This window comes from Magallana gigas, chromosome 7, assembly GCF_963853765.1.
Source record: "Magallana gigas chromosome 7, xbMagGiga1.1, whole genome shotgun sequence".
Classification (NCBI taxonomy): Eukaryota; Metazoa; Mollusca; class Bivalvia; order Ostreida; family Ostreidae; genus Magallana; species Magallana gigas.
The window spans coordinates 39,896,830-39,921,538 of record NC_088859.1 but is presented as its reverse complement, the minus strand read 5'-3'; the positions used below and the strand labels follow the sequence as shown (position 1 = coordinate 39,921,538).

At 32.2% G+C, this 24,709-nt stretch overlaps 1 protein-coding gene across 7 annotated transcripts; it reads right to left on the bottom strand.

Moving 5' to 3' along the window:
- Positions 1 to 324: 324 nt before the first annotated feature.
- LOC105338170 (ras-related protein Rab-26) lies at positions 325 to 24,652 on the bottom strand. Of its 7 annotated transcripts, none has more exons than XM_066067491.1 (8): positions 24,170 to 24,652; positions 14,613 to 14,723; positions 5,294 to 5,335; positions 4,173 to 4,239; positions 3,310 to 3,362; positions 3,096 to 3,218; positions 2,614 to 2,690; positions 325 to 2,241 (listed from the first exon to the last, which is right to left on the bottom strand). In XM_066067491.1, exons 1-8 carry the CDS (start codon positions 24,176 to 24,178, stop codon positions 2,139 to 2,141), a joined length of 585 nt encoding a protein of 194 aa, XP_065923563.1. In that variant the 5' UTR covers positions 24,179 to 24,652; the 3' UTR covers positions 325 to 2,138. The 7 variants fall into 7 exon arrangements, with proteins under 7 accessions (XP_065923563.1, XP_065923562.1, XP_011441465.2 ...); XM_066067490.1 differs by lacking the exon at positions 24,170 to 24,652 and adding an exon at positions 21,423 to 21,615; XM_011443163.4 differs by lacking the exons at positions 4,173 to 4,239; positions 24,170 to 24,652 and adding exons at positions 4,534 to 4,600; positions 17,221 to 17,611.
- Between the last annotated feature and the right edge of the window lie 57 nt (positions 24,653 to 24,709).

Here is a 24,709-nt window from a genome sequence, read left to right as displayed (position 1 = left end):
AGTTGAAACTACTACCAAAGAAAAGAATTCAAAGTTTTCAAATTTTTAAAGTTAATGCAATAAACTCTACATATCATCTAGCAAGTCTTTGTGTTACATTACTCAATGTTCATGTAACTGACAGACTCCAAGCACGTTATTATATGTATTTTTTCAAATACTAGTAATATAAATTATATTTAGATTTTACTGTTACCTCTTTATATGTAAAAAACATATTATCCACGGCTTAAAAATTCATTTACATTTTAAAGTTTCTAATGTAATTGGTAAAAAAAAACTTTAAAAAGATACGGCAATAAGAAAATCAGACAAGACTTTGCATTTTATTTTAGAATATTTTTTATTAAAAACAATAATATCAGATCTTATCATTTCACTTACAGAAACAACACTTTCACAAACAACTTAACAAAGGCTGTGACCAATGTTGGCATGGAACATTGTCCCAGCGTACAATTATATCTATTGTAAATGCGCGAGGTAACATATTTCTGAAACACAACCCATTATAAAACAATGTGAATAGTTTGTTAATTGTTTATCTACATGCATTGCAACTATAACAATATTTTCTTTTAAATTCTTTAAAAAGCACCATTATTATGCGTGTATTGTTTTGTTAAGGTTTCTCTACGCCACGTAAAGTTAACAGCAACTTCTTTTACGTTACCAAAAAAAATATTAAAACTTTCAAATATTTTACGAAAACTCTTATCAAGTATGATTAAAACATCTATTCTAGATTGCGATACACAGTTCTATATCTCATCCCTTCACCCAAATAAATATATCAGTCAATATAAATAATAAAGCAAAAATCAATAAATAACACAAAATCAATGGACATGTGCATTTAAGAAATATGGATTTCACTATTGAGGTAATGGTTTCTTATTTAAATATTCAAAATATTAAAAAAAGAATCTAAAGACGATAATTCTAAAAAAAAAAAAGATCTTTAAATAAACAATCATAAAAAAATTCCAAAGAGCATGTACTCTGCAACAGAAACTATAAACAAAAGACTGGTACACTGTACAGATATTACGATGGCCAATCATATTTCAAATTGTTTTTATATTCAGTATTAACCCAAACTCGGAAATTCTCAAAAGCCAATTAATTGGTTAGTCAACTCTCTAGATTTGTAACAGATCTCCAAAACAGATTCGGATGAATCATTTTGTAATGTGTAAATTTGAAAGTTTCCTGCATCAAATTAAATCTATGAAATGATCTTTAAGACATCTTTTCTCATTTAACATTCATTTTTCGAAAAATTTGTGTTTAAATAATTTAATGTTCACGTGTTTTGCAGTAATAAGCTCAAAAAGTCATTTTATAATAGCAATAAAATTAATATATAACAAGACACAAGACGCTGTTGCAGAAAAAAGAAGTTATCCTTTTACATGTTACATGACATTTTATGTTCTTAATCAGAAGCTTATAACAGGACACAATTCTGGAAGATTGCAAGTATGTGTATATTAATCAACCCTAAAAGGTTTTGCATGCGTGAGAATTATTTTGCTTGTTTATCAGACGGAATGTTAAAAATTATTGAAAGTGCATTATATCATAAACATTAAGCACTTTTACTCTAATAGCATCAAACAGATGCCACTGATGGTCACAAAAAATCATGAAATGTCGATTAAATCATCCGTGTGTGTCATTAAAATTGACAAAAAATGTTTGGTTTTGATCACGTACACTACCAGATGTAAAGAAATGAAATAAGGTAACAAATTGGTCCCATTATGTATGCTAGCTCCATCGGAAAAGGGATTAATTACATAATGCCATTTTTTTTAAAACATCATGATTAAATTGTTTTTGCAAAATGTATAAAACATAATCAAGAGTTTTTGCTTTTCAAAACATGATGAAAGTAAGTATGAACAACACACAACCCTTTTGTAATTGAATTGGTAAACTATTTTTTCTTTTCTAAATCAAATCAATATCTTAAGTTTTTGAGCACGAATTCAATGGATTTACAAAAAATAATAGAAGTTTGGGCACTAGAGCCCTGGTATATAAACAATAAAAGGAATAGATACCGATGGAATCAGCTGCAGCACTTAAATTCTTTCTAATTGAACTTTTGCACTATTGTATTGCACTAAATGTTAGCTACTGCAGCAGCCCACACTTTGCTTTTCCTGGTTAACATAGTCCGTGACACTAAACTTGGGATCTGTGGGCTTCCTCGTCTTTTTCATCTTTAGATCTCTACAAGGAGGTTAATGGAACAAAGGATGGGATCATATTTGATAAGTTTAACCTTCTTTAAGGTTGATTATCATCATCATTCAATTTTAACTGGTAATTTAGGAAGGGATTTTAAAACCTCTGTCTAAACACATTTGACGTTAAACAAAAAAAAATAAGCGATTCAAAATTAATAAATATACATGTATGAAAAATGACAATAACAGACTGTCAACCATCCCAAAAATCCATTAAGCAAAATATGAATTTAAAGCAATATGTATCTTTATATTAATCGAATGCATCTTTTGATTCCTTATTTATACAGTTTTATAAATATTAATATATCTAATGCTATTCAATGTGGTATTATTGCAAATCATTTTTACGTACTTTGCAACAGCCATAAAAGCCAAGTCAACATTCATTCCAGTCTTGGCACTCGTTTCCATAAAGGCAACATTATATTCCTAAAGAGAAAATGAAAAAAAATATTTAAAAACAAATACATTTAACTCAATTTATACTGCACTTGAAATTGAAAATTTCAATCTATAAGCAGTACAAACTTTTCATGCATGCAAAAAATATGGTAATACAATTAGGTGTCAAATGATTTAAAGACTTTTGTATAGGTTTTATGACTAAAAACCAATATTTATAGTTCACATACAACACTTTAATACTATTACAAGCTTAATGTTAAATTGGGTCCTGCATTGCAATATCGCTAAAACATTCACTGTTTATCATCCAAATGTTAGATGATGCGCAATAAAATCAAACAAATTCATACATGTAATTTAAGAAACAAATTGTTCTCATTTTCTGTCACATAAATCAATACGGATGACATTTATGAAGGTGAGGCCTACATTGGCTAATCGTTCCCCATCCTCTGTTCGTATCACGCGCTCTGACGTCATATCTGCTTTATTTCCTAGTAACATGATAACTACGTCCTCCTGTGCGTATTCATTTATTTCACCAAGCCAGGCCTAGAACAGAATGAAAATGTCACAGAGAAAACAAAAACTAAAATAAAACTATTCAAATAAAATGCAGATTTTACAAATGATGTTTACTTACTCGAATATTATCAAAACTAGCTTTATTTGATACATCGTACAATAGGAGTAGTGCTAAAATGAAAACCATTTCAATATGAATTTACATACAAAAAAGGAAACCAGGGCGAGACGAATAAAAACAACATTACTTGTACCTCCTGAAAAATTCATACAAAATATAACATTAATATATATTTTACTGAATTAGGGTATAATTCCCTGATAGTGTCTATTTGGTATTAGAGAACGATATATATATATATATAAACATAAGTGTCCATATAATAATAAATGATAATCTGTGCACAAAGATATGTTTTAAATTGTACAGGCTTCAACTTATACATAGAAAGCAAAATAATTACGGTTTCATTGGAATGGTAAAACATTATCAGCAGAAGTTTTTCGACAGCATGCATTAAAAATCGTAATAGATATTCAATATACGCTATCAAGGAGGCTGGGGGTCAAGAAATTACCCATATGATTTAGATATCAGATATTATTTTAATTACATTGTTTAGCTATAAACAGTTATTATAAAAAGATATATTTATTTTTTATATATATTTTACTTCAAATTTTGAATATTTTGCTAAATCTAAGACTTTATACATGGCTCTTCTTCTCAGGAAGTTCAATATAGTCTAAAAATAGCAACAATCATCCAACTCTCTTAAATATAATTACGGTTTATCAGAAAACGGGGTACCTAGGAATAAAAAAAAGCTGAAATCTTTTGAAACAAAACAAAGCCTGTGCAAAACAATGTAAGCACTAAGTAATTACAAAAAGCTCTGTTAACTGGTCAATTATGGGTGATAGGTGATTAAACAGAGACAACGTCCATTATAGAAATAAGTGTTACAACACCACAAGTACCATGAGCGTCCCTGTAATACGCATGCGTAACACTGCGGAACCTCTCTTGACCAGCTGTATCCCAGATCTGGAAGAGCAATTGCCATGTAGTATATTAACCGTGAACAAGTTCATTCAAGGAGTATTTTGATACCCAGGGCAGTCCACATATATAATTCATTGTGTCCAGGTATTGCTATACCTGCAAGAGAAAAAAGATAATCTTGGAACACTCAACAGCTTCTTTACTTCTTTCTGTTGAAAACAGAGATGTATAAAATGTTCTGCTCCATTTGGTAAACTACTTTTTCCTATAGTCCCTGCATCAAACTGCCTTGAATGAACTTGAACCCTGACTTTTTAGTCCAATGATACAACCTACCATTAGCATCTCTATAATATGCACGTGTTATACTTCTGAATCTTTCTTGACCAGCTGTGTCCCAAATCTGAAATGAACTTACATGTGTATTTCAAATTTGGAACCTAAGAAGGTTCCCTGAAATTTTCTGTCCAATTCACAAAATGTTAATGACAGAATCACAATAATTCTCCTTCATATTTCCACCCCCCCCCCCCAAAAAAAAAAAAGATTCACCCATACCTTTATTATATTTTCAAAATGTGCATGCTATTACTTTGATAATAGGCCTTTGTTTGGAATATTTATTAAGTATAATTTCTTTAGACCAAACAGCAAATTTATACAAGTGAAATTTAATCATTTTACTTTATAATATTGGTATGGCAGTATTTAAGTAATTGTAGATGAGATGGTCCACCTGTCAAAGCAAATATGTGTATTGTTGAAGTCTGTCAAGCAAATGGTCCTATGTCTATCAAGATATTGATCAGACAAGACAGACAAACCAACTTATGATTGCAGAGCAGAATTCATTATTCTCTAACTGCATAGAATGCAACTAGAAAACTAGTACTGATATAATCTTTAAACAGATTTTCTTTTTATGTACCTGGATTATCATATCTGGATTTATAAAACATCACTCCTTTATAGAGCTGAAGTTTACACACATATAAATGTATGTCATGTTTTTTTTTTTAAAAAGCTGTTTAAGAGAAAACATTTTACCATATGTAAAAAGATAAGGGAATTTAAGAAATATGTTTAATATACTAACTTGTAATTTAACCTTTGTTCCTTCAACATCAACAACCTTATTCTGAAAATAGAATAATACATCTGGATTACAATTTTTTCTGAACCAAAATTATAATTTTCAGATTTTTACATTTAAACATTATTCAAAACAACAAGAACACTTTGTGTTACAGTTTATACACATGTTTGTTTGTATTTGTTTGAATTAATTAATTCATCATAAACTTTGATATTCTATGTCCATTACATGACTGTACACATGTATCCACATCAATATAAAAAATTCCATGCATGTTTAAATCTTACAATTTTGGTATAAGATATAAGTTTTGATACAATGTATTCATTCAAGACAAAAATGAAAAATATTCATATCATGGAATATCAATGGAATGACATTTGCAGATGAGATTTATCAACAAAAGGGTCTCAGCTTTATACTATAGTATATCAACTCATTTCATTCCACAACTAAACCAAAAACAATGTGTGTTTCCTAAACAAAAAAAGCCTGTGAAAATGGCTAAATATGTATACATGAACTTCCAGTCTTCCATGTCATAATGAAATTAATTGTACAGAGATCTAGTTGGATACCATTATTTCATTATTCAATGAAGATCTCTACATCTAACAAACACCTACCAGTAAATGTACTGATCCAGATAAAAAAATGTTCCTGTTCCAGACTGATAGTTATATATATTATTCATATATATATTATATAAAATATGGACAGTCAGATGAAAACAGGGATCTGAGTATACATATTTCCAACCATGAAGAATAACTCCATAAACTAGATTGAACTTAGGTATATCCATGCAAAACATTGATATCTCCAATACTTGGATACATGTCTGTCAAAACAATTTGAAAGTTCCAAACACTATATCTCTTTAGTCAATAAACTCAATGATATTTGGAAGTTTTTCTTCTGCCCAATTCAATTTGAGATAACTAGATTTGACTCAGTCTAGTATATGTAACAAAGCCTTTAAAGTTGTAAATGATCTTTTATTCATGGAATAGTGTGTTTCAAAAGAGGATTGATCAGCTACAGTTGGTGGATCAAGGTTTTGCAGCAGTGCTCCAAGTGAGAGTTGAATTAGCATGACGAGTTCATCTCATGCTAGGTTATAATGTCAGACTTAGAATCTATAAAATATTCAGCAATTTTATTGTCATCATGATTGCATTTTTATGAAAAATAAAACTGCATGCTTTCATATCTATAATTCTTTTAACATATATCATCAGACATAACAGTTTTAGTTTAATTGTACATGCAATTCATCTGTACATATACATGTATAGCTTTTTTCCTATGAACAAAACAACACAAAATTAAATATCAATGCATGGTACAAAAAAATTATCAATATTAAATAGAGATATTTCTAGCTTATTAAATACATGGCATGATATGAGATAAGATTTGTACACACGCTCGACGGTAATGTTATATCTTCAGAAGAAAAGATAATCTAGAGAAATATCCTCAATACTTTTAACAAGGGTATGATCCTTGTTGTGGTAACAAACAATTGCTCAGACCACAGACAGTTCATTAAATTTTGTCACCAATATGATAAAGCCCCACTTTGAATTCATTATGTAAGCTTCATTTCTTGTTTAGCTTTTTCATAATTCTTACAGGATGCATAAACAAAGGTTTAAAGTATGTATTAATTGATGATATGGTTTAACAGGGATAAATTAATGAAGACTCAATATACATGCAATTTCAAATAAATAACTGCAGTCTGTATAATATGTTACTTAACAATAATTTAAGCAGATAAGATAAAATATGTACAAAGAACATGAATGCCCTGTCAAACGATACATTTGTTTTACCACAACATAAAATATGTATTTTTTTTCACTACTATGTGTTTACAGTAAAATATGGTGACAGAATATTTTTTAAAAATTCTAACATTAGGCTGTCTCCAATAGTATATTCTACAACTAGGCGGTACTATTAAACAAGCAAAGTTTTCAAATAAGTGGTTTTTATTCATTGATGTAACATTAGATTACTGATATTTCAAGTTTACTTGTACACTAGTTGTTAAATAATCTGTCCTGCCAGTTATAAAGACAATGTAAAAAAAAAATAGGGTTTTTTTCTTTTTTCAAAATGACAGTATCTCCTGAACCTTCAAGCAAAGGGGACATTACACATAGAATTAACTTTGCACAGCCTATATGAAGTTTGGTGAACACAGTTAGAACAAATCTTAATGTAAATGAAAAGTTCATGGTCGAAATAATGACAAAGTCTATTGTTCTAAAAAATATATCTTACTATAATTTGAAATCTCGTCTTATACTTATATAGAAAATATACCCTTTTCCACCCTGTGCAATATAAATTGAAAAGTTGCCTACCAGTGCATGTGTAATAAACCCTAGAGGTGTGTAATAAAATTTTTGATTGTTATTAAGATGTTCTTAAAAAATACACAGAAATACATTTCAAAGTACATAAATTGCATATGTAAACTGAAACTTTCTTAACAGAAGGTAGAAAACAGGATATCTAAAATATGTCTAAATGATTAAATACTAAGTCAGGAATTCATTTTCAATATCTGGTAATGGACTCACCCTGAAGTCTATGCCAACAGTGGAGATAAAACTGCCAGAGAGAAAAGCACCATCTTTAAATCGAACCAACAGACAAGTCTTGCCTACTCCACTGTCTCCTATCAACATCACCTGTACACAAAGGAATTAATTAAATCACATTGATCAGCTGTCAAATGAGTTCTACTTTCACCGTGGACTAATTACGTGTACATTGATATATTTGCATTTCCATTGTTCTTTCCCACTGTAAGCCCATACGGAGGAGCTGCAATTATTTCTCTATAATCGCAATTGCTCTGTCAGTATACTATGACGTCATAAAGGTGTAACGTTATATATACTTTTCCATGACGTTATAGATTTAAACCACTATACGATACATCATGTGTTTTTCTCCAACTCCATTAAAATTAACGTATTTACATGTAATATTAAAACATGTTTTTGATAACATTTTAAAGGAATTACTGTTATAACATATCATTGATTCTGTTAACAAATCTATGTGAATTAAAAAGATACATTACAGTCTGAATGCTTACTTTTGATGCAAGAGCTAAATGTCAAGGTCTAGGCTAATACAGGGTATTTGCGAGTGGTAAAATGCAAATATAAGTAATAAACAACGATTATTTATTGAACATGGCGTTATGAATAGCAACTGCTCTGCTGGCATATTTTCCATGATGCGCTAGCGCGCATCATGGAATATGCCAACAGAGCAATTGCTATTCATAACGCCATGTTCACTAAATAACGTTGTTTATTTCTTAAATATCTCATCTCTGGTTCAAGGCTTTCTTACTCCCAGACCATTAATATTGCAAATCTCATACATACTGTCATCTCTAACATTGCCATACGATGATAATCCAAAACTGTAACCCATTAGGCCATTAATTACTCCATTTATATCTTATCGATATAAACTTCACAGTTTACTGATTAAAATGAAACGTAGATCAAGGAAGCAGTCACTTTTATATTATTAAAAAATCATATCTAGTTAATGAAACTAAATGTACTTTGAATTTACATGTTTATATCTCTAATGAGGAATACACTGTGGATTAGTTCTTTTTGTGCTAACGTTTACACATGACGTGTGTAATTACATACATGTACAAGGTATATCCATGGAAACTGATCTTTAAATTATTGATCTCTTTCATATATATGATCGAGTGTTGACTTCATCAAAGGCATGAAGAAGATAACACATATATTGACAATGTCTAGTATTTAGTATGTTTACAATAGCTACATGTACTTATAATTATATGCTGCTGTTAAGCAGGAATATAACATAACAAGGTGAAATAGTTATTAATATATATTTTCAAAAAAAATACTAGCATTATATAATTTCATGTAGGCCTACGTACAGCTTTTCTGTTTAATAAATAAGGGCATAAACATTACTGTATAATTATAACACCACAAGCATTTATTGTTGTTAAATTAATTGTTCAGAAAGGTGAGCCTTATATATGTTACATTAAAATCTCATTTTCATGGGGTGGGGTGGGGGGGGGGGGATAAAAGTTCAGCGGTCCTGTGTTTGAGATAGTTTGCTGAAAAAGACAAGTGTAACACACGTTCTCATTCATGCAGACAGTGTTTCCTACCTGCTTGCCGATCTTACATTTACATGTAGGCCTATCTCAGCATTTATTTTAGGTCTACAGCCTACAGTTAATTCATTTTCAAAACAGCATAATGCTGTTTGTTGACGTTTTGCACACGCGTGTGACACGCGACAGATGTGGCTATTTATAAACAAGAGACTGTACCTTTGATGAAATATCGTATAGCTCAGTTGACATTTGGCGATTTGGCTGTTGCTTGACGCCATTGTGCACAGTAGCGTCGGTGCCATTCGATCTATCCTTTCCCATAATGAATTAGTTATGTCACATTTACAAAACTAAGACGTGACATTACGTTAACGTTTTAAAGTTTGTTCTTCTCTCAGACTTGTTCAGTTCATGGCGAATTTTGATGACGTCAAACATTTGCAACAGGTTCTGATCCTATGTATTATATTAGAGTTATCCCCCTTTCAATGACCGAAAATCGGGTAAGTGTCAAAACAATTTTAGTATCCTAAAGCAAAGACGAATAAAATGTGTTGTTATTTATTATCTTCCTGGACGAAGAAGATAGACATTTTATCACTTCTCCACATGTTTCAAGTAATTAAAAATCTTATTAATAAATACATGTAGTAATTATTATGATAACTATAAAAAAGAATATTCTCAAGAAGGCATAACGTTATATAATTATATAACGTACCATATATGTATTAAAATTACCAATTTCTGCTATATTAGAGGATATATTTTGCAACCATGAAAGAAATTAAACTGACGAAATAATGAATAATCAATTGCAAAGCAGACGCATAAACATGTATGATATTATGCTCCTTTCCGCAGTGATTATACATGTACATGTCCTTTTCAAGAACATTTTGTGTTTCAATCTAACGCGAATTAATTTTCATTTTATTTTGTTAAGAAATAGTTAATGTTATTGGCGTATTTCTACATCGATGCACGGTTTCTGCCTAATTAAAAAAAAAACCCACTGATTCTTTATCAAATAAAATCTTCCATAAATATTCCATTTGTATGACCCCAGTCAAACTACATAAAATTGTAAAATTCAATCTCACTAGCACTAGTAAAGGAACAACATGATAAAACTGAGATAAAAGTGAAATTCGATCAGCTTTTGAAATGTTGAAAGTTCTAACACATACAGGATTTTGATGATGCTTACGATTTCTAAATATACATGTAAATATTAATGTAATCGGTATAATCAAGACTGTCATACTTGTAAACTTCAGGAATAATGGGAAAAATAATTATAAACATTTAAAAATAATCTCTCTCTCTCTCTCTTTCTCTCTCCATTCAAATCTTACCTCATAACACGGGCCACTGAAGTTTCCGAGGTCGTTTTCTTCATTGTTGAAAAAATTATTCATATTCCACGACATAGAGCTGGTCCAGCTGATGAAGTGAAGATATCTGAGATCTTAAAAATTGGAAACTTTAAGAAAGATTACAGAACGCTTTCATTCGTGTCCTATGTATAATAATATCAACGGATATTCGTCTGGTGTCTTCTGTTTCTATAGACACACTTGTCCTCTATAGATACTTCGTACGGTCACTCATCGAAACCGAATCAGTAGCGCTAATTTGCAGATTATTGTCTAAATTTCGCGTAAAATAACCGTGGCGTTGCGTTAACATCACACGCGGGGATAAATCGTCAAAAGCCCCCTTTTATCCGAGTGTAAAGAAGCAATATATTCAAAGCATAGGAATAAAGGAACTGGAACTGAGCAAACGCCATTACAGATCGACTCCTACATCATTGCCCTCAACAGTACAACCTGCTTAATAGAAGACAGGCAGAAAAGTGCAGTGATCACTCTCAGGTGCAGATGCTCAATTGACGACTTGAATTAATGGCAGAGATAGAAAAAACACTAAATTATTCAAAACCACAAATGACAAACTACTGCATAGTATTCCCAACATGGTCTAGAAATATCGTTTTTCCCAATCTTGTCATGCTTTAAGTAGAAAGTCATATGTTAATATGCTTTTTAGCATCAAATTCGGAAACGACTTGAACCATCACGGTTATGTAAATTGCTTCTTGCAGTGTATAATACAGTCACCAAGAACCGAATCGTTAATTGTCCGGATTAAAGCTATACTGCATACCATGCAAATCCGACTAGCATATATTCATCCTTGCAAATATGAGTTACACAACAATACACCACTCTCGAATTCATAAGCTTTATTATAAACATGTAACAAACTCCACGACTTTTATGCGTCAGGTTATGATGTATCGTTATCTCAATGTTTTATGCTGATTCAGTAACAAAAGTTAATCAATTATTAACAACAATTTGGTTTCTGTGACTACTAGGAACCTGTTCGTATGTTAAAGCCATATCACTTTCTACACAATCAAATATTCCAAATATCAATGTAAATTTTCACCATACCGCAATGTAAATTCACAATACTGTAAACACGTACCATCGGGGGGGGGGGGGGGGGGGGGGGGGGGTGTCCTTTCCCTCCGGCCCCTACCACTTTTTCTCTCAACAGACATTTTTTAATATCAATTTACAAATTTAATTAAAAACAGCGCAGCGGCCAGCGCTCTTCCCCACCTTTGCCAGTTTTGGAGGCGGACCCCCCCCCCCCCACCCCCGAAAATTCAAATTACTTAAATTTACACAGTAAAATTACCGAAAATATGCCTCGTACCATCGGGGGGGTGGGGTGGGGTCCTTTCCTTTTTTTTTTTTTTTTATAAATTTACAAATTTAATTAAAAAGCAGCAGCGCCCAGCGCTCTTCCCCACCTTTGCTAGTTTTGGAGGCGGACACCCCCCCCCCCCCCCCCCCTGCACCCCCGAAAATTCAAATTACTTAAAATACACAGTAAAATTACCGAAAATATGCCTCGGACTCCCCAAGCAAACTGGCAAACTCGAATATTTCTCAACCCCAACCCCCCTCCCCGGGGAAATTAAAAAATTCTGGATCTGCGCATAAAAAAACGATGCTCGGTCTTTAATAACAACTTATTCAGATTTGATGTTCCGAATCCACTCCTATGTGTTTGAGAAGCAGTAACTTAATTGCGGATCTAAAGGATAAAACTTCTCCTCTTTACATTGGTTTCGGAAAAAGAACCAATAAAAAATAAAGAATTGTAAATAGCAAAAATGGTTAAGTCTATTAGGTTTTGTATTACACGCATGATTAAATATTAAACATATGTATTGAAATAAAGGTTCTAGCTGTTATTAAATGACGTTTAGCTAGCTTTTTTCGAATAAAAACAATGTAAAACATTTGAGTTTTCCAGGATTAAAATTCAAAATTAGCCCGGCCCCTCCCCATTTACAGAATACAATCATGAACTTAAATTCAGGAGATTTAAATAAAGAAAGAAATATGAGGAAATTATTGTCAGGAAAAAAAATCTGAATTTGCTATATATATTAACATTTAAAGAAAAGAAAATGTTTTCTTCCTGCAGGGTTGTTAACTATATTAACAGGTACAATCTAATAATGTTGGTTAATGTAATTAAAAATAAACGTTTTAATTTGGTCTAGGGCATATATATATATATATATATATATATATATATATATATATATATATATATATATATATATATATATATATATATATATATATATATATATATATATATATATATGAGCAAGAATATAAACGCGGTGCAACCTATTTCCCTATAATTAAGCAAAGAATCATTGATCACTTTATTCAACAACTCGTAGAACATATTCATTCCTCATCTCGATGTTATTTTTACATGCATACTATTGATCAGTTTTAATTACAATATTTTTAACAAAATCAATACCTTTTACATATAAGAAAAACATTGCAAGAATTAGATTGTCATCTCATAGACTTGCTATGGAAAGTGGACGACACACGATTGTACCAAAGGAAAGACGTTTGAAATTTATTATACATGTATATACATTTATATGTAAATTTTGTTCTGTTATTGAAAATGAATTCCATTTTTTTTCGATATGTAGACAGAATAGAGAAACTAGGGTAAAATATATAAAGTAATATTACTGGAAAAAACTTCTGTTCATAAATTTATACAATTATTAAGTAAAATTTTGAGAAAAAAAACTGTGTAATTTGGGTAAGAGTCTCCACCTAGCTTTTAAAATTCATGAAATTAAGAGAAATTCTCTGGGGTTTTTTTTTTACTTGTTAGTAAAATTCTATTATATATACATGTATATTGTCAATGTACTTTACATATGTAAACGTACCATAACATTATTTGAATATGTAACAACCTATGCCATAAAACGTATGTCTTGTACAAAGGAGAGAGAGAGAGAGAGAGAGAGAGAGAGAGAGAGAGAGAGAGAGAGAGATTTTCCTTTGTCTGTTACTGTTAACTATAGTCTCAGCATACAGAAAATCCATACTTCGATCAGAAGGCTCTAACAACACAAACTGACTTAAAGCATTTCCATCAAAACTGGCATGAGAAATTAACGGTGATCTGTCACCCTGCCGTGCTCGGAGACTTTGTTTGGTTTGTCATTAGGCTTGATCAACAACGTTGGAAACTCGATGCTTTGTACAAGATTCCTTGGAGGTATCTAATGTACATAGAAACCCAAGAATAACAAAGCCCGAAACTCAATTAGAGTGAAGGAAAGACTCTCTTTTTTTCCTGGATTAATTCATCAGTGAAAAAGATAGTTATTTTTTTCTCCAAATGCTTTGATGATTTGTAGATCAATTTGTGAGCATGCTTGCATGCCTTAGGGATACGGTATTTTAATGTATAAATTAGGTGTAGAATTATTTTTGAACTAATTGCATTGAATTGTCAAATATATATTAAAAATTCTTGACATTCAAAATGCATTATTGAGAATGTTCATGTTGCACATACAGCAAACAGCTAGTTTGGAAGTACATGTACTTTACATAAACTAGAAAATGGTTCATCAGCTTGCCGATGTCACCATTGCTTAGTATTAATTTACATTAGTCATGTATCAACTTCCCTTTTTGTCATAAAAATATATCAGAGAGAGAGAGAGAGAGAGATGTTTAATTTTCAGAGAATCGGCAATATAATTATAATTGGGTGATGATGTGACGTAGTTTGACTCACGGTGAATCCTATTCCGACCGTGGCAGAGAACGAGCCAGCTTGGAACCTCCCCTGATCGAACTGCACGAGGAGCGACGTCTTTCCGACCCCGCTGTCCCCCACCAAGATAGTCTGTCCAAGAAAGAATACAAAACTATTTACATATACATATATGCTCATATGATAATTTGATGTACATGTATATTGTGGACTGTCAAAAGTTTTTATGATTAGTGGACTGTTCAATAAATTGCAAACGCGGGTATTTTTTCTGCAATCTCGCTACCTTCATAGCATGAATGAATCACCAATCAAAGTACTGAAGTACTGACGGGAGTTGATTTTTGATTTTATCGATTATTATTTATTTTAGAATCAACGATACGTTATTTTGCACGGTAAGTAGTTTCTTATACCAGAGACATAAATATTTATGTCTCTGCTTATACATGAATGTATTTGAATTACGCACATTTTTTTATAATATGAATACTCGGACTTTTCTGAAAATAATTTCGATAAAACCCATGTGAATCATGTCGTGTAATATTTAAAGATAATATTAATTCCATCAAGGTACATGTATGTATCAGTAATCGAAATATTTCTGAAAAATTGTATAGATCCAAGAAATACTGGACTCTAGTTTCGTTCAACCAGACGCTTGGCTTTCTCCGTTAATCTCCGACAAGCAAGACAGATTCTCTGCTTGTCGAAAATTTACGGAAACCGGCGATCGTCTGGTTGAACGAGACTATAATAGTATTCTCTAGCGTAGGAATACATACAATTACAAAAATATCTAAATTGTTCCTACCATTTAAAATCTGACTTTTATCACGGTATTTATAAATAAGTTTCCTTGAAAAACAGTGCTTCAGAATTCATAACAGCGAATTTATGATGATTTGTGCTTAGGTCCAAACACTGTTTCACTTTCGGTTTGCCAGAGTAACTGCATAGGAGATCTAGAGTTGATTAAAATCAACTCCCAAAAAAGCATTTTATTGTTTAGATATACACTATTCAAGAAACAAACAGCTGACTTTAGTCGATGACGACGTAAAATTGCAAAAAACCGTACTAAGAGCACTTGTTAAACCTTTCTATATAAATATATCACAATAAGCTATTAATGGTTTTTTATGCATATGAAACAACGTACATTTATCTAGATTTTCGCCGTCATGACAATATTTCAAAGCATTATAAGCATTATCAACTGGATGATGCATTGTTGATGTAAAGTTGGCGTATATAGTCTGATATTCTATTTGCGTATATAGTCTGATATTCTATTTGTCTTTAACTTGCTTTCTAAATGTTCTTGCCAAATGCTCAAATCTCAGTTATCATCAACCGAAAAATGGCCTTTTCTGCGATATGATAAGGAGAACACGAGACGGAAAACTGGAAACCGCATGCGACCTTCTCCTCCAATTAAGCCGAGGCCCATTTGTGTGCGCAATCTTATAATGGAATCTGTAAAGTCTCAGAAGACTTATTTTTGATGATGGGAATATGTGGGGATCTGTTGATAGACTGATTTATCATGAAAATGTACTGTATATATACCCCCAAAACTATTTCGTTTCTGACAAATCAAGTGGGCGTAAGAAATGATTGCCGGTTTTCTTTACTTTGTCACTTATTTAAATGTATCACATATACTAGAGTATATCTCTTGATGAGGTTTACACATTAGGGCTTTATAAACGAAAAATCTTTAACATATTAGAAAAACTGGTTGGAATTGCAAGATCTATTGTTTCGCAAACTTTTTATTTCGCAAACTTACTTAATGAGCAATTTCTCTGTGCTACAATCATATTCATTTAATAGATTTATAATGCGATCTTTAATTGAGGATCTACGGCTTTCGAAGAAACTGTCTCGTTTTTAGAAATATCAAGATAAACATATTTACATCCATTCCTTGAAATAATGAAAAAATTTGCTAACATTGCCTCACGAGAGAGAGAGAGAGAGAGAGAGAGAGAGAGAGAGAGAGAGAGAGAGGGGGGGGGGTTTGTTGTCAATGGAGTTTTCTTGAAAGAATTTGAAGGATAAATATGTATAGAAAATCCTACAAAACCAGGATGTGCAATATCCGCCTATCATGAACTTCAAAATTATATAAGCTTTACAGTTGGACCTTCGTAGTTTATATGCCCTTTAACATTTTTATATACTCGGATTTTGCAGACGTTGCTTACTTCGATGCCACGACCTTGATTGATTTTCTTTCAGTTCTCCTTTGAATATAAATCGTGCCGTTATCGATCTGTTTAATACAGTAGTTCATCCTTGATCATCCATTAAAATCAAATATATTTACTTTTTATTAGACCAATACTGGTTAATGATCGCATTAAGAAGTCAGCCATTTACAGGCACATGCACTTTTTTTATTCGTCAGACGATTAAAAACAAGACCCTAAACAGAGATGAATAAGTTACAGTATTGATACAATACCATGGATATCAGATCTCGTAAGCGATGTTTGTCAGCATCATTTTTCCTTTTCCAAATAATTTAAATTGGAAATGGGGTGGGGTATCATGCCTCACGCGCCCGTGGTTAGAGTTGTTTTTATAAATGGCTGTACCTACATCTAAGGTCTCTTACCTTATGAATTGTCGCTTCATCGTACTCCGCGGACACATTCACATTATCGTTAATATTTTCGTCGTTTTGATATGACGAAGCATTGGCTATCACTCTCAACTTGGGCTTGCTTGTGTCCGAGGCCATTACAACCAGCTAACAAGTCTCAAGTCCAGAGCATAATCCTCTTGGGGGGAAAAGATATCCGATAGTATGTGAGATGGAATAGAAGAGACTCTATCTTAAATGTCTGCCAGAGTAACCATCAATTATGTCTAAGACCCTCACAATTAGTATGCATTGAAGTTACACTAAGACAGATTTCAACATTGGACTGGTCATGTACATTTCTTAATGAGTGACGTCATCGCATCCTCAGCAGATCGATCTCCACTATTTGGTCTCCGACCAAAACATAGAATAAAGACCAATAAATGTTTCATTATTAAATTATGAGACCGCATCAGTTTCTTTCTGGGAATGTTAAAGAATTTATGTGGTGCAGCATCTCCGTCATTGCTGCTTATGTCCATTACATCTCTTTGCAGATAATTGATTTTTATGTGCAGAATACAGAAGATAAATGTAGATATATCTGATTTCCTCATGAACAAATTTAGGTATCTGAAGGATGCAATGTAATATTGAGAGAAAAACGCTTTTTTACTGACGAAAAGCATTATAACGAAGAACGGTGCGCGACAGATTCATTAATTCCACACAGGAAGATGTTCTGAAGTAGCTGGTACACTGTGTAAACCTATCGATTCATGCTCACCAAACCCGTTCATAGCGAGGGTCGATTGGAAACAATATACACTACGTCTCCTTGCGTGACGTTCAAATTCAGTAAATATGCAGTGAGTGTTTGTGACGCCGACTTGAGAGCCACAGTTTTGAATTTCTAAACGTTTTGGGAAATGATCGACCTCATAAAGAGGTTTTGTTCAATGAATAATAAATTTACAGTCACTGAATTGGATTCAATTTGCGAAAGCAATGTAACAAATGATCAACTTATGTACAACGGATTTCAAACATGAAAATCAGAATCTTAATGAGAAGGACACCTTTATTAAAACGACCTAATGACGACCTAAAATAAAACAAAATTTGATAATAGTATATTTTTTTGTACTTCTTTTTTTACCGGAGTAATGATCAACCAAAACAAGACAGCTTTCGTTCGGACAATAGACTTTCTTTGGCGGTTCATGCAGATGCAAAGGTAGCAATTGCTACATTTATAACCCATCAAAGAACTAAATAATTATTTATAATTGAAGGTAATTTAAGAGGGAAGCAGATACTATGAACGCTATGGTAAAGTTCATCAGTTCGTTGATTAGAAGATACAGCCGAAAATATTTAAGGAAAGTAAGGAAAGTAATACTACAACCGTTTGGACGTCTGACGTCGGTCCATACAACCCTGACCCCCAACAAAACTAATGTTCCGATCAATCGTGAATTAATCTACATGTATGCTTAATAAACTTAAAAAAATGTATAATGCGATGGAAAAATGGGTCAAATTTGCAATTGATAGAAACTAGCGATTCCTTTAGTCAGTAATTATACAGAATGTAAACAATCGTAATAAGACAAAACTCATCACGTGTTTATATTGCGCATCTGCAGGAAGTCGTCTCACTGCCGTCTCTGTTATTGGCATTTTTGCTTTTTGGAAAATTGGGGTTTGAAAGTCTTTCACTTTCCTAATCCCCTTTAAGTTTTTTTTATGGTTTACAAATTGTACCAATAAAACAAGTACATGTTGTTATTGCAAAAGAGCGATTTCATAAATGGCAATATATTGTTTTTATGCCCATTTCATAAATAAATCAGTCTTTTACAATAATTTAATTGGTGTAAATAGAGATCCTTCAAATGCAGTCGCATGTTTTTAATTGAAGTATTACGTAGATGGTACATTTAATTGAAAATAACACGCTACGACAGTGTATTGCATGTCAAGGCGCAACATACATGTATAGCTTTTAATTAAACATAGAACTGTTTAATAATATAGGCTACCATAAATTCAAAACAAAAGTACAATAAATATCACATAATATCATGACTCATGAATCATTTCATCAATACGTTCATTGTCAATACTAGGAACACACGCCCGATCTTATAATTTAATTAGAATTGAATAAACGTTTTTATATCAAACTGAAATTCCCCAACCGAATTTGTGAAAAGCGAAAACTCAATTCGAAGACTCTCTGCAATTCTTGTCTCCTTCGTTCACAATTCATTTCTCCAGACTTATCGATTAAATAACTCAATTAATGTTGACAGTGAGATTTACAGTGGGATTAAAAGTCTTGTTAATTGATATAAAAAATGTTGACGATACAAGAACCATATGAGAGAACACATGATGGCATTTAGCCGACATGCAATGGTTTAAAAAACAGTAGCCATATAGCTCCTGATAAAATACTTAATAGCTTTGGACAAAGACATTTTAAATGAAAGCATAGAAATGCAGTTTCAATTGTTTCCAGTATTTGTCTACCTGTTCAGATTATGATATATTCATACTGACATAATTTAGAACCTTTTCTCTCTTCCTTTTACAGTTAATAACGTGACATTTCATGCACACAAGTTATTTTGTGTGTATATATTTTTGAAATGCACAAGATTGTTTTTCATCATTGTTTATGGTTGTCCAATGTAAGTGGATTTCGTGGTTAACGTACTCACAGATCGCTAGTACATTCCAAAATGTTTACATTAACATTCTATAGTATATACATATGTACATAGTAATTATATAAGTGTTATCTTTATCATGGGAACCTTAATACACGATATAATATAGCAACCAACGGATGTTTTTCTGACTATCCATGAACGTTGTTCCAATGTAAGAAACCGAATTTTGCTCATCGCAATATAGAAATAACAAATAATCATTGAAATTTAAGTGTTTGGAATGTTTTCACTTTTCACAAATTCGTTTGGTGAACTTCAGTTTGATATAAAAAGTGTTTAATCGGTTCTAGTTATATCATAAGACCAAGCATATGTTCTTATGTATTTCATGATATTTTCTTCTATATATTCCTAGTATGATGAACATTGGATACAAAGTCACACAACTACACACTAGTCTCAAATCACACATTACGTTTTTTGCTCTGCATTATGTTCGCGTATGAAAATATATTCGCAGATGAAATATTCATTTCAGAAACACTTCCAAAACACATACATGGTGTATAATTCACTATTTACCATAGAAACTTATGTACTAATTGCTCCGTGTGGTATTTGGGTGTTTTGATCTGAATACTCTTTTGGTATACACAAAAGTATTTGCCTATACAACAATTCTTCGATCCTCAATTATTCAAAGTAAGTCACATGACATTATTACGTCATCAGATGCATTTTTGTAAGGATCGGCATAAACCACCCAGTAGGTGATATGTAAGACATTCATGTAAGGCATTAGTCTGCACTCCATTGCAGTTGTAGGCCGATCTGTTGCGTGAGGAATCCCAGACAGGAGAATGTTGTGTATGGTCTCGTGAGGCTTCCTAAGCTTGCCGATTTGCCTTGATATAGCGTGCCTCACGGTACAGTTATACCCAATAACGATCAGAAAAAAGAATACTTAGTAGGACTTTATATGGTGAAAATCTTATGTAGTCATCAAATCTTTTAAGACTGAATGAAGATTTTTAAACAACCACTCCCATTAATGTATACAAACATTTAGATTTTTTTGAAAGATGTATATATACATGTATTTTCAATGATACTGAGGGACGGATGTACGTAATACCAGTAGAATTCTTTAAATGGAATTGAAATGGAAAGAAAGGTCTTAAGAATAGTTTTATGGAATCTAGTACTTTTATATTCTTCGACTCATTCTAAGAGACAATGTATATAATATCCAAATCCTATACTGTACAATGCCAACATTTGTTATCCAGCATTTCATACGTTTATTAATCTAGTATTGTAAAATAGAAAATAATCCAAAAGATTTTTTTATGATGGAAAACTAATCAAACCGTGTACATATATTACCGCTTTATCCCTGGATTTAAGATAAAAATGAATCGATATCTCCGAAGACAAATAATGAAATAAAAGGACGATTTTTACAAAGGAAAGTGTTTTCTTACGACCATCGAACTGATATAGATTTTTTTTTACTCTTAACTAAACAAAACCCATCTATTGTATGCCTACCTTAGACATGGCGACAGATGAAAACACGACTCCTTAGAAATAACCCCTTCTGAAACAACTCTTCTACATAGCAGTACACACAGTGCTAGTGTTAATTAATAAAGAGAGACGTCAATGTTTCAACGTTAGAAACAAATGCAGCCATGGAACTCTCACAGGTCCGATCCCGATTCAAAATAAAGTCGATGCAGATATCTAGGGTCTGAAATCTTTTATGTCCATGCATATTTTTCTTCCGATTTAGCTGGCACGAAAAACGCATCACAGCCATTTTATGAATAATTAATGACTGAGACTGTCGTTAATTTTGTGCTGTGCGTTTTTTTTTTGTTTTTTTTTAGATGAATTCGAACATTCTCAGCTTAATATCCAAAGTTGTCTTACATGTATATCCGCATCAACAGTTGAGTTTAGCTTTAAATTTTATGAATTAGGCAGCGGAACAAATTAAGTGAAATTTTTTTTTATATGGGTTTCCTAGCTCTTTTGCTGAATTTTTGTTCGAATGATATACGCCAATAATTTAATTCTATTTGTTTCTCTTTGAAAGCTCAACAAACACTGGAATATCTTTTCAATCATTTAAAATAGTCAAGAATTACGATGATTTGTCTATTTTCATTATAGATTAAACGATGTGTTCAAAATCATGACCCGTGATTCATTAGCTTAGTTACAAATGAATTAGATACAAACCTTCGCTAGGATATACCATACAATACATTGTTTATGCATTTAATCGCAATATTTTTGAAACGTATTGCAATACAAAGTAGACGAACAATGTAATTAGTTTGGTTTATTAAGCTTATCATTGTTAAATGTAGTCGACGATGCTCGTCTCGTAGAGTCGCGGCTTATATTCACCTCTTATACTTGTACCTGCAACACCAGCTAAAGAGTAGGACTTACACCCCGAAGATTTAATATTACTCCAGAGTAACCTCCCTTGCCGAACTATGACAGTATCCCCCACCATATTAAACGCACCCCAAATCCATTATATTTCATAATTACTGGGCGCAGTTCCCAGATCATTTGACCAAAGTTTGATAAAAACGATCGAAACGTTCACCCATAGGATTGGCCCACCGTATCTGTTTAAGGAGACGCAAAATACCTACCGTTACCGATTTTTTTTTAATTATAAAAAAATATTCAATGCTTTTAGTTTTGATAAAAACTTTAATTCCATCCACCTTTTTGTGACACACCAGGTCAGAAACAAATAATCAAATTAAAAAAAGGTCATGTTTTGTTTCTTTAGGTGGATTTTTTTTATACTTGGTTCGTAATGTGTTGCATTCTCTATCATGTTATACTGTATTCTAACAATAATTAATGAGAGAAAACAGAGTTTATACAATTGTACATGTATGTTCAAAACTTATAAATTATACAACATAGACTGGGGAAAGTTGTCTTAATGACTTATTGTTGCCCACTCCAGACCGATTTTATTCTGCTCAAATTATCAAAAAACCTATTAATATGATCAAACGAAGTTTTTTTTATCAAGTCTTTCAAAAAGAGAAATTTCCTCATGACTCATGCCGAAGTTTGGTTAATAACATTGTTGGTAAGGCGATAAGAAATATCAAATTAAGATTTTAATTTCAGTCTTACTTTTCCGCTAATTATTTCCCTTTATAATACTAGTTTATAATAAAATCGAGACTGAGACACAAAGTGAGCTCATCTAAGTTCTTACGCCACTGGTGCTCCTTCTAGAGTTCATAATACACACAGATGTACAATGCCCCAGAAGTGTACCACTAGATACATTTTTGTGGACACAGAATTTTTGTTTTGAGAATAAAACTTTAATCTCAAGTATCCGTGATTTGGAATATACTTTCACAATTCATTAAAAATTGAACATTCGGTGACTCAAAAACACACCAATCAGGTGACTTTGATCTATAATTTCATTCAATATTTTGCTGTTTAAAACTGCCTTTCAGTCAATAATTGATAATCAATGGAAATCCTTGACAAGAGAAAATTTGGCTATAGCTTAAGAATTTCCACAGGGGAGGGTGGGGGTTGTTAATCGTGGAATGTCTTTCATTCCTACAGGAAAATATACGAGGGTATAATAGCAGACTAAAAGTGCAATTGAATTAGGCAGTATGTTCTTCTTTGTAGCTTCACATTGAGAATGAACATAAAATCAATTAATTTTATGAGCTTAGAATGACGTTAATTGATTCAGGATTACACGGTCCTATGTACTGATGATAACCGTGAAATCAATATCTACGACGTTTTTATGGCTGGACAATGAATAATGAGTAGAGATATAAGGCATAATACAATATAGACTATTAGATTAGAGGATATCTCTTACCAGACAACGTACACAATACATGTATGTTCATAATGTATTTGAAAGCAGAGCTATGCATGGTTTAAATAGTGAAAGTGTATTTTAATATTTTATCATATTACGGCGGTTCTGGAATATTGATTCGACCTTCTACACGATAGGTATTTTAAAAAATTGCAAAATATCTTTCAACGTTTATTCTTTTTTTTAACTTTTGCACTAATTTTCTTCATGAATATGCGTTAAGGAAGGCAAGTTGATGAGACTAAAAGCCTTCTTGTGCTAATCAATTCAATTAGTGCGACATTACGTAACCTTTCTTAAATGAAGGATTAAGTATTGATTTCTGGTATTTTTGTCCACCAATATTTTCGAACTAAGATCTGGAATTTGAACCATGAATAAGACATTTGCTTACCTTGCACATTGTAGAATGTCCAATGTATCTTCTGTTTTATTTATCCCTCAGATATGAGATTGCAATTAATATAGTTATTTAATTGAAGTTTTTTACATACACTGTTTCATATACTGGAACCATAAACTGAAAGACAGCCAGTTTATTTGTTCCCAATATTAGCAATAATTCAGTAGGAAACCATGAAATGCAATGACATTTTCACTAAATGCTGTCTTTCCATATAAGTCCAAGAAAGCAAAGGAATAACATGAATTACAGAATCATTTAGCGCCAATCAAAAAGCAATCACGTAAAAGCGACGTCGGGAAGGGTCGACTAACAGGCACCAATGCTAACACGTGTCTTGGACGGCAAAAACACGCACTTCCCTGTCAATTCCAGTCTGTGTAATTGAAGGTTCTGTTGGTCTAGTGCCTTGCCTGAGCCATCGAAATGTTAGCTTGTCCCCGAGGGTAGATGACAACACGGAGTCATTTGTCCAGTAGAGTATTGATATTTTGTTTCATAATAGGAAGCAAACTGATACTTCAGTTGTCG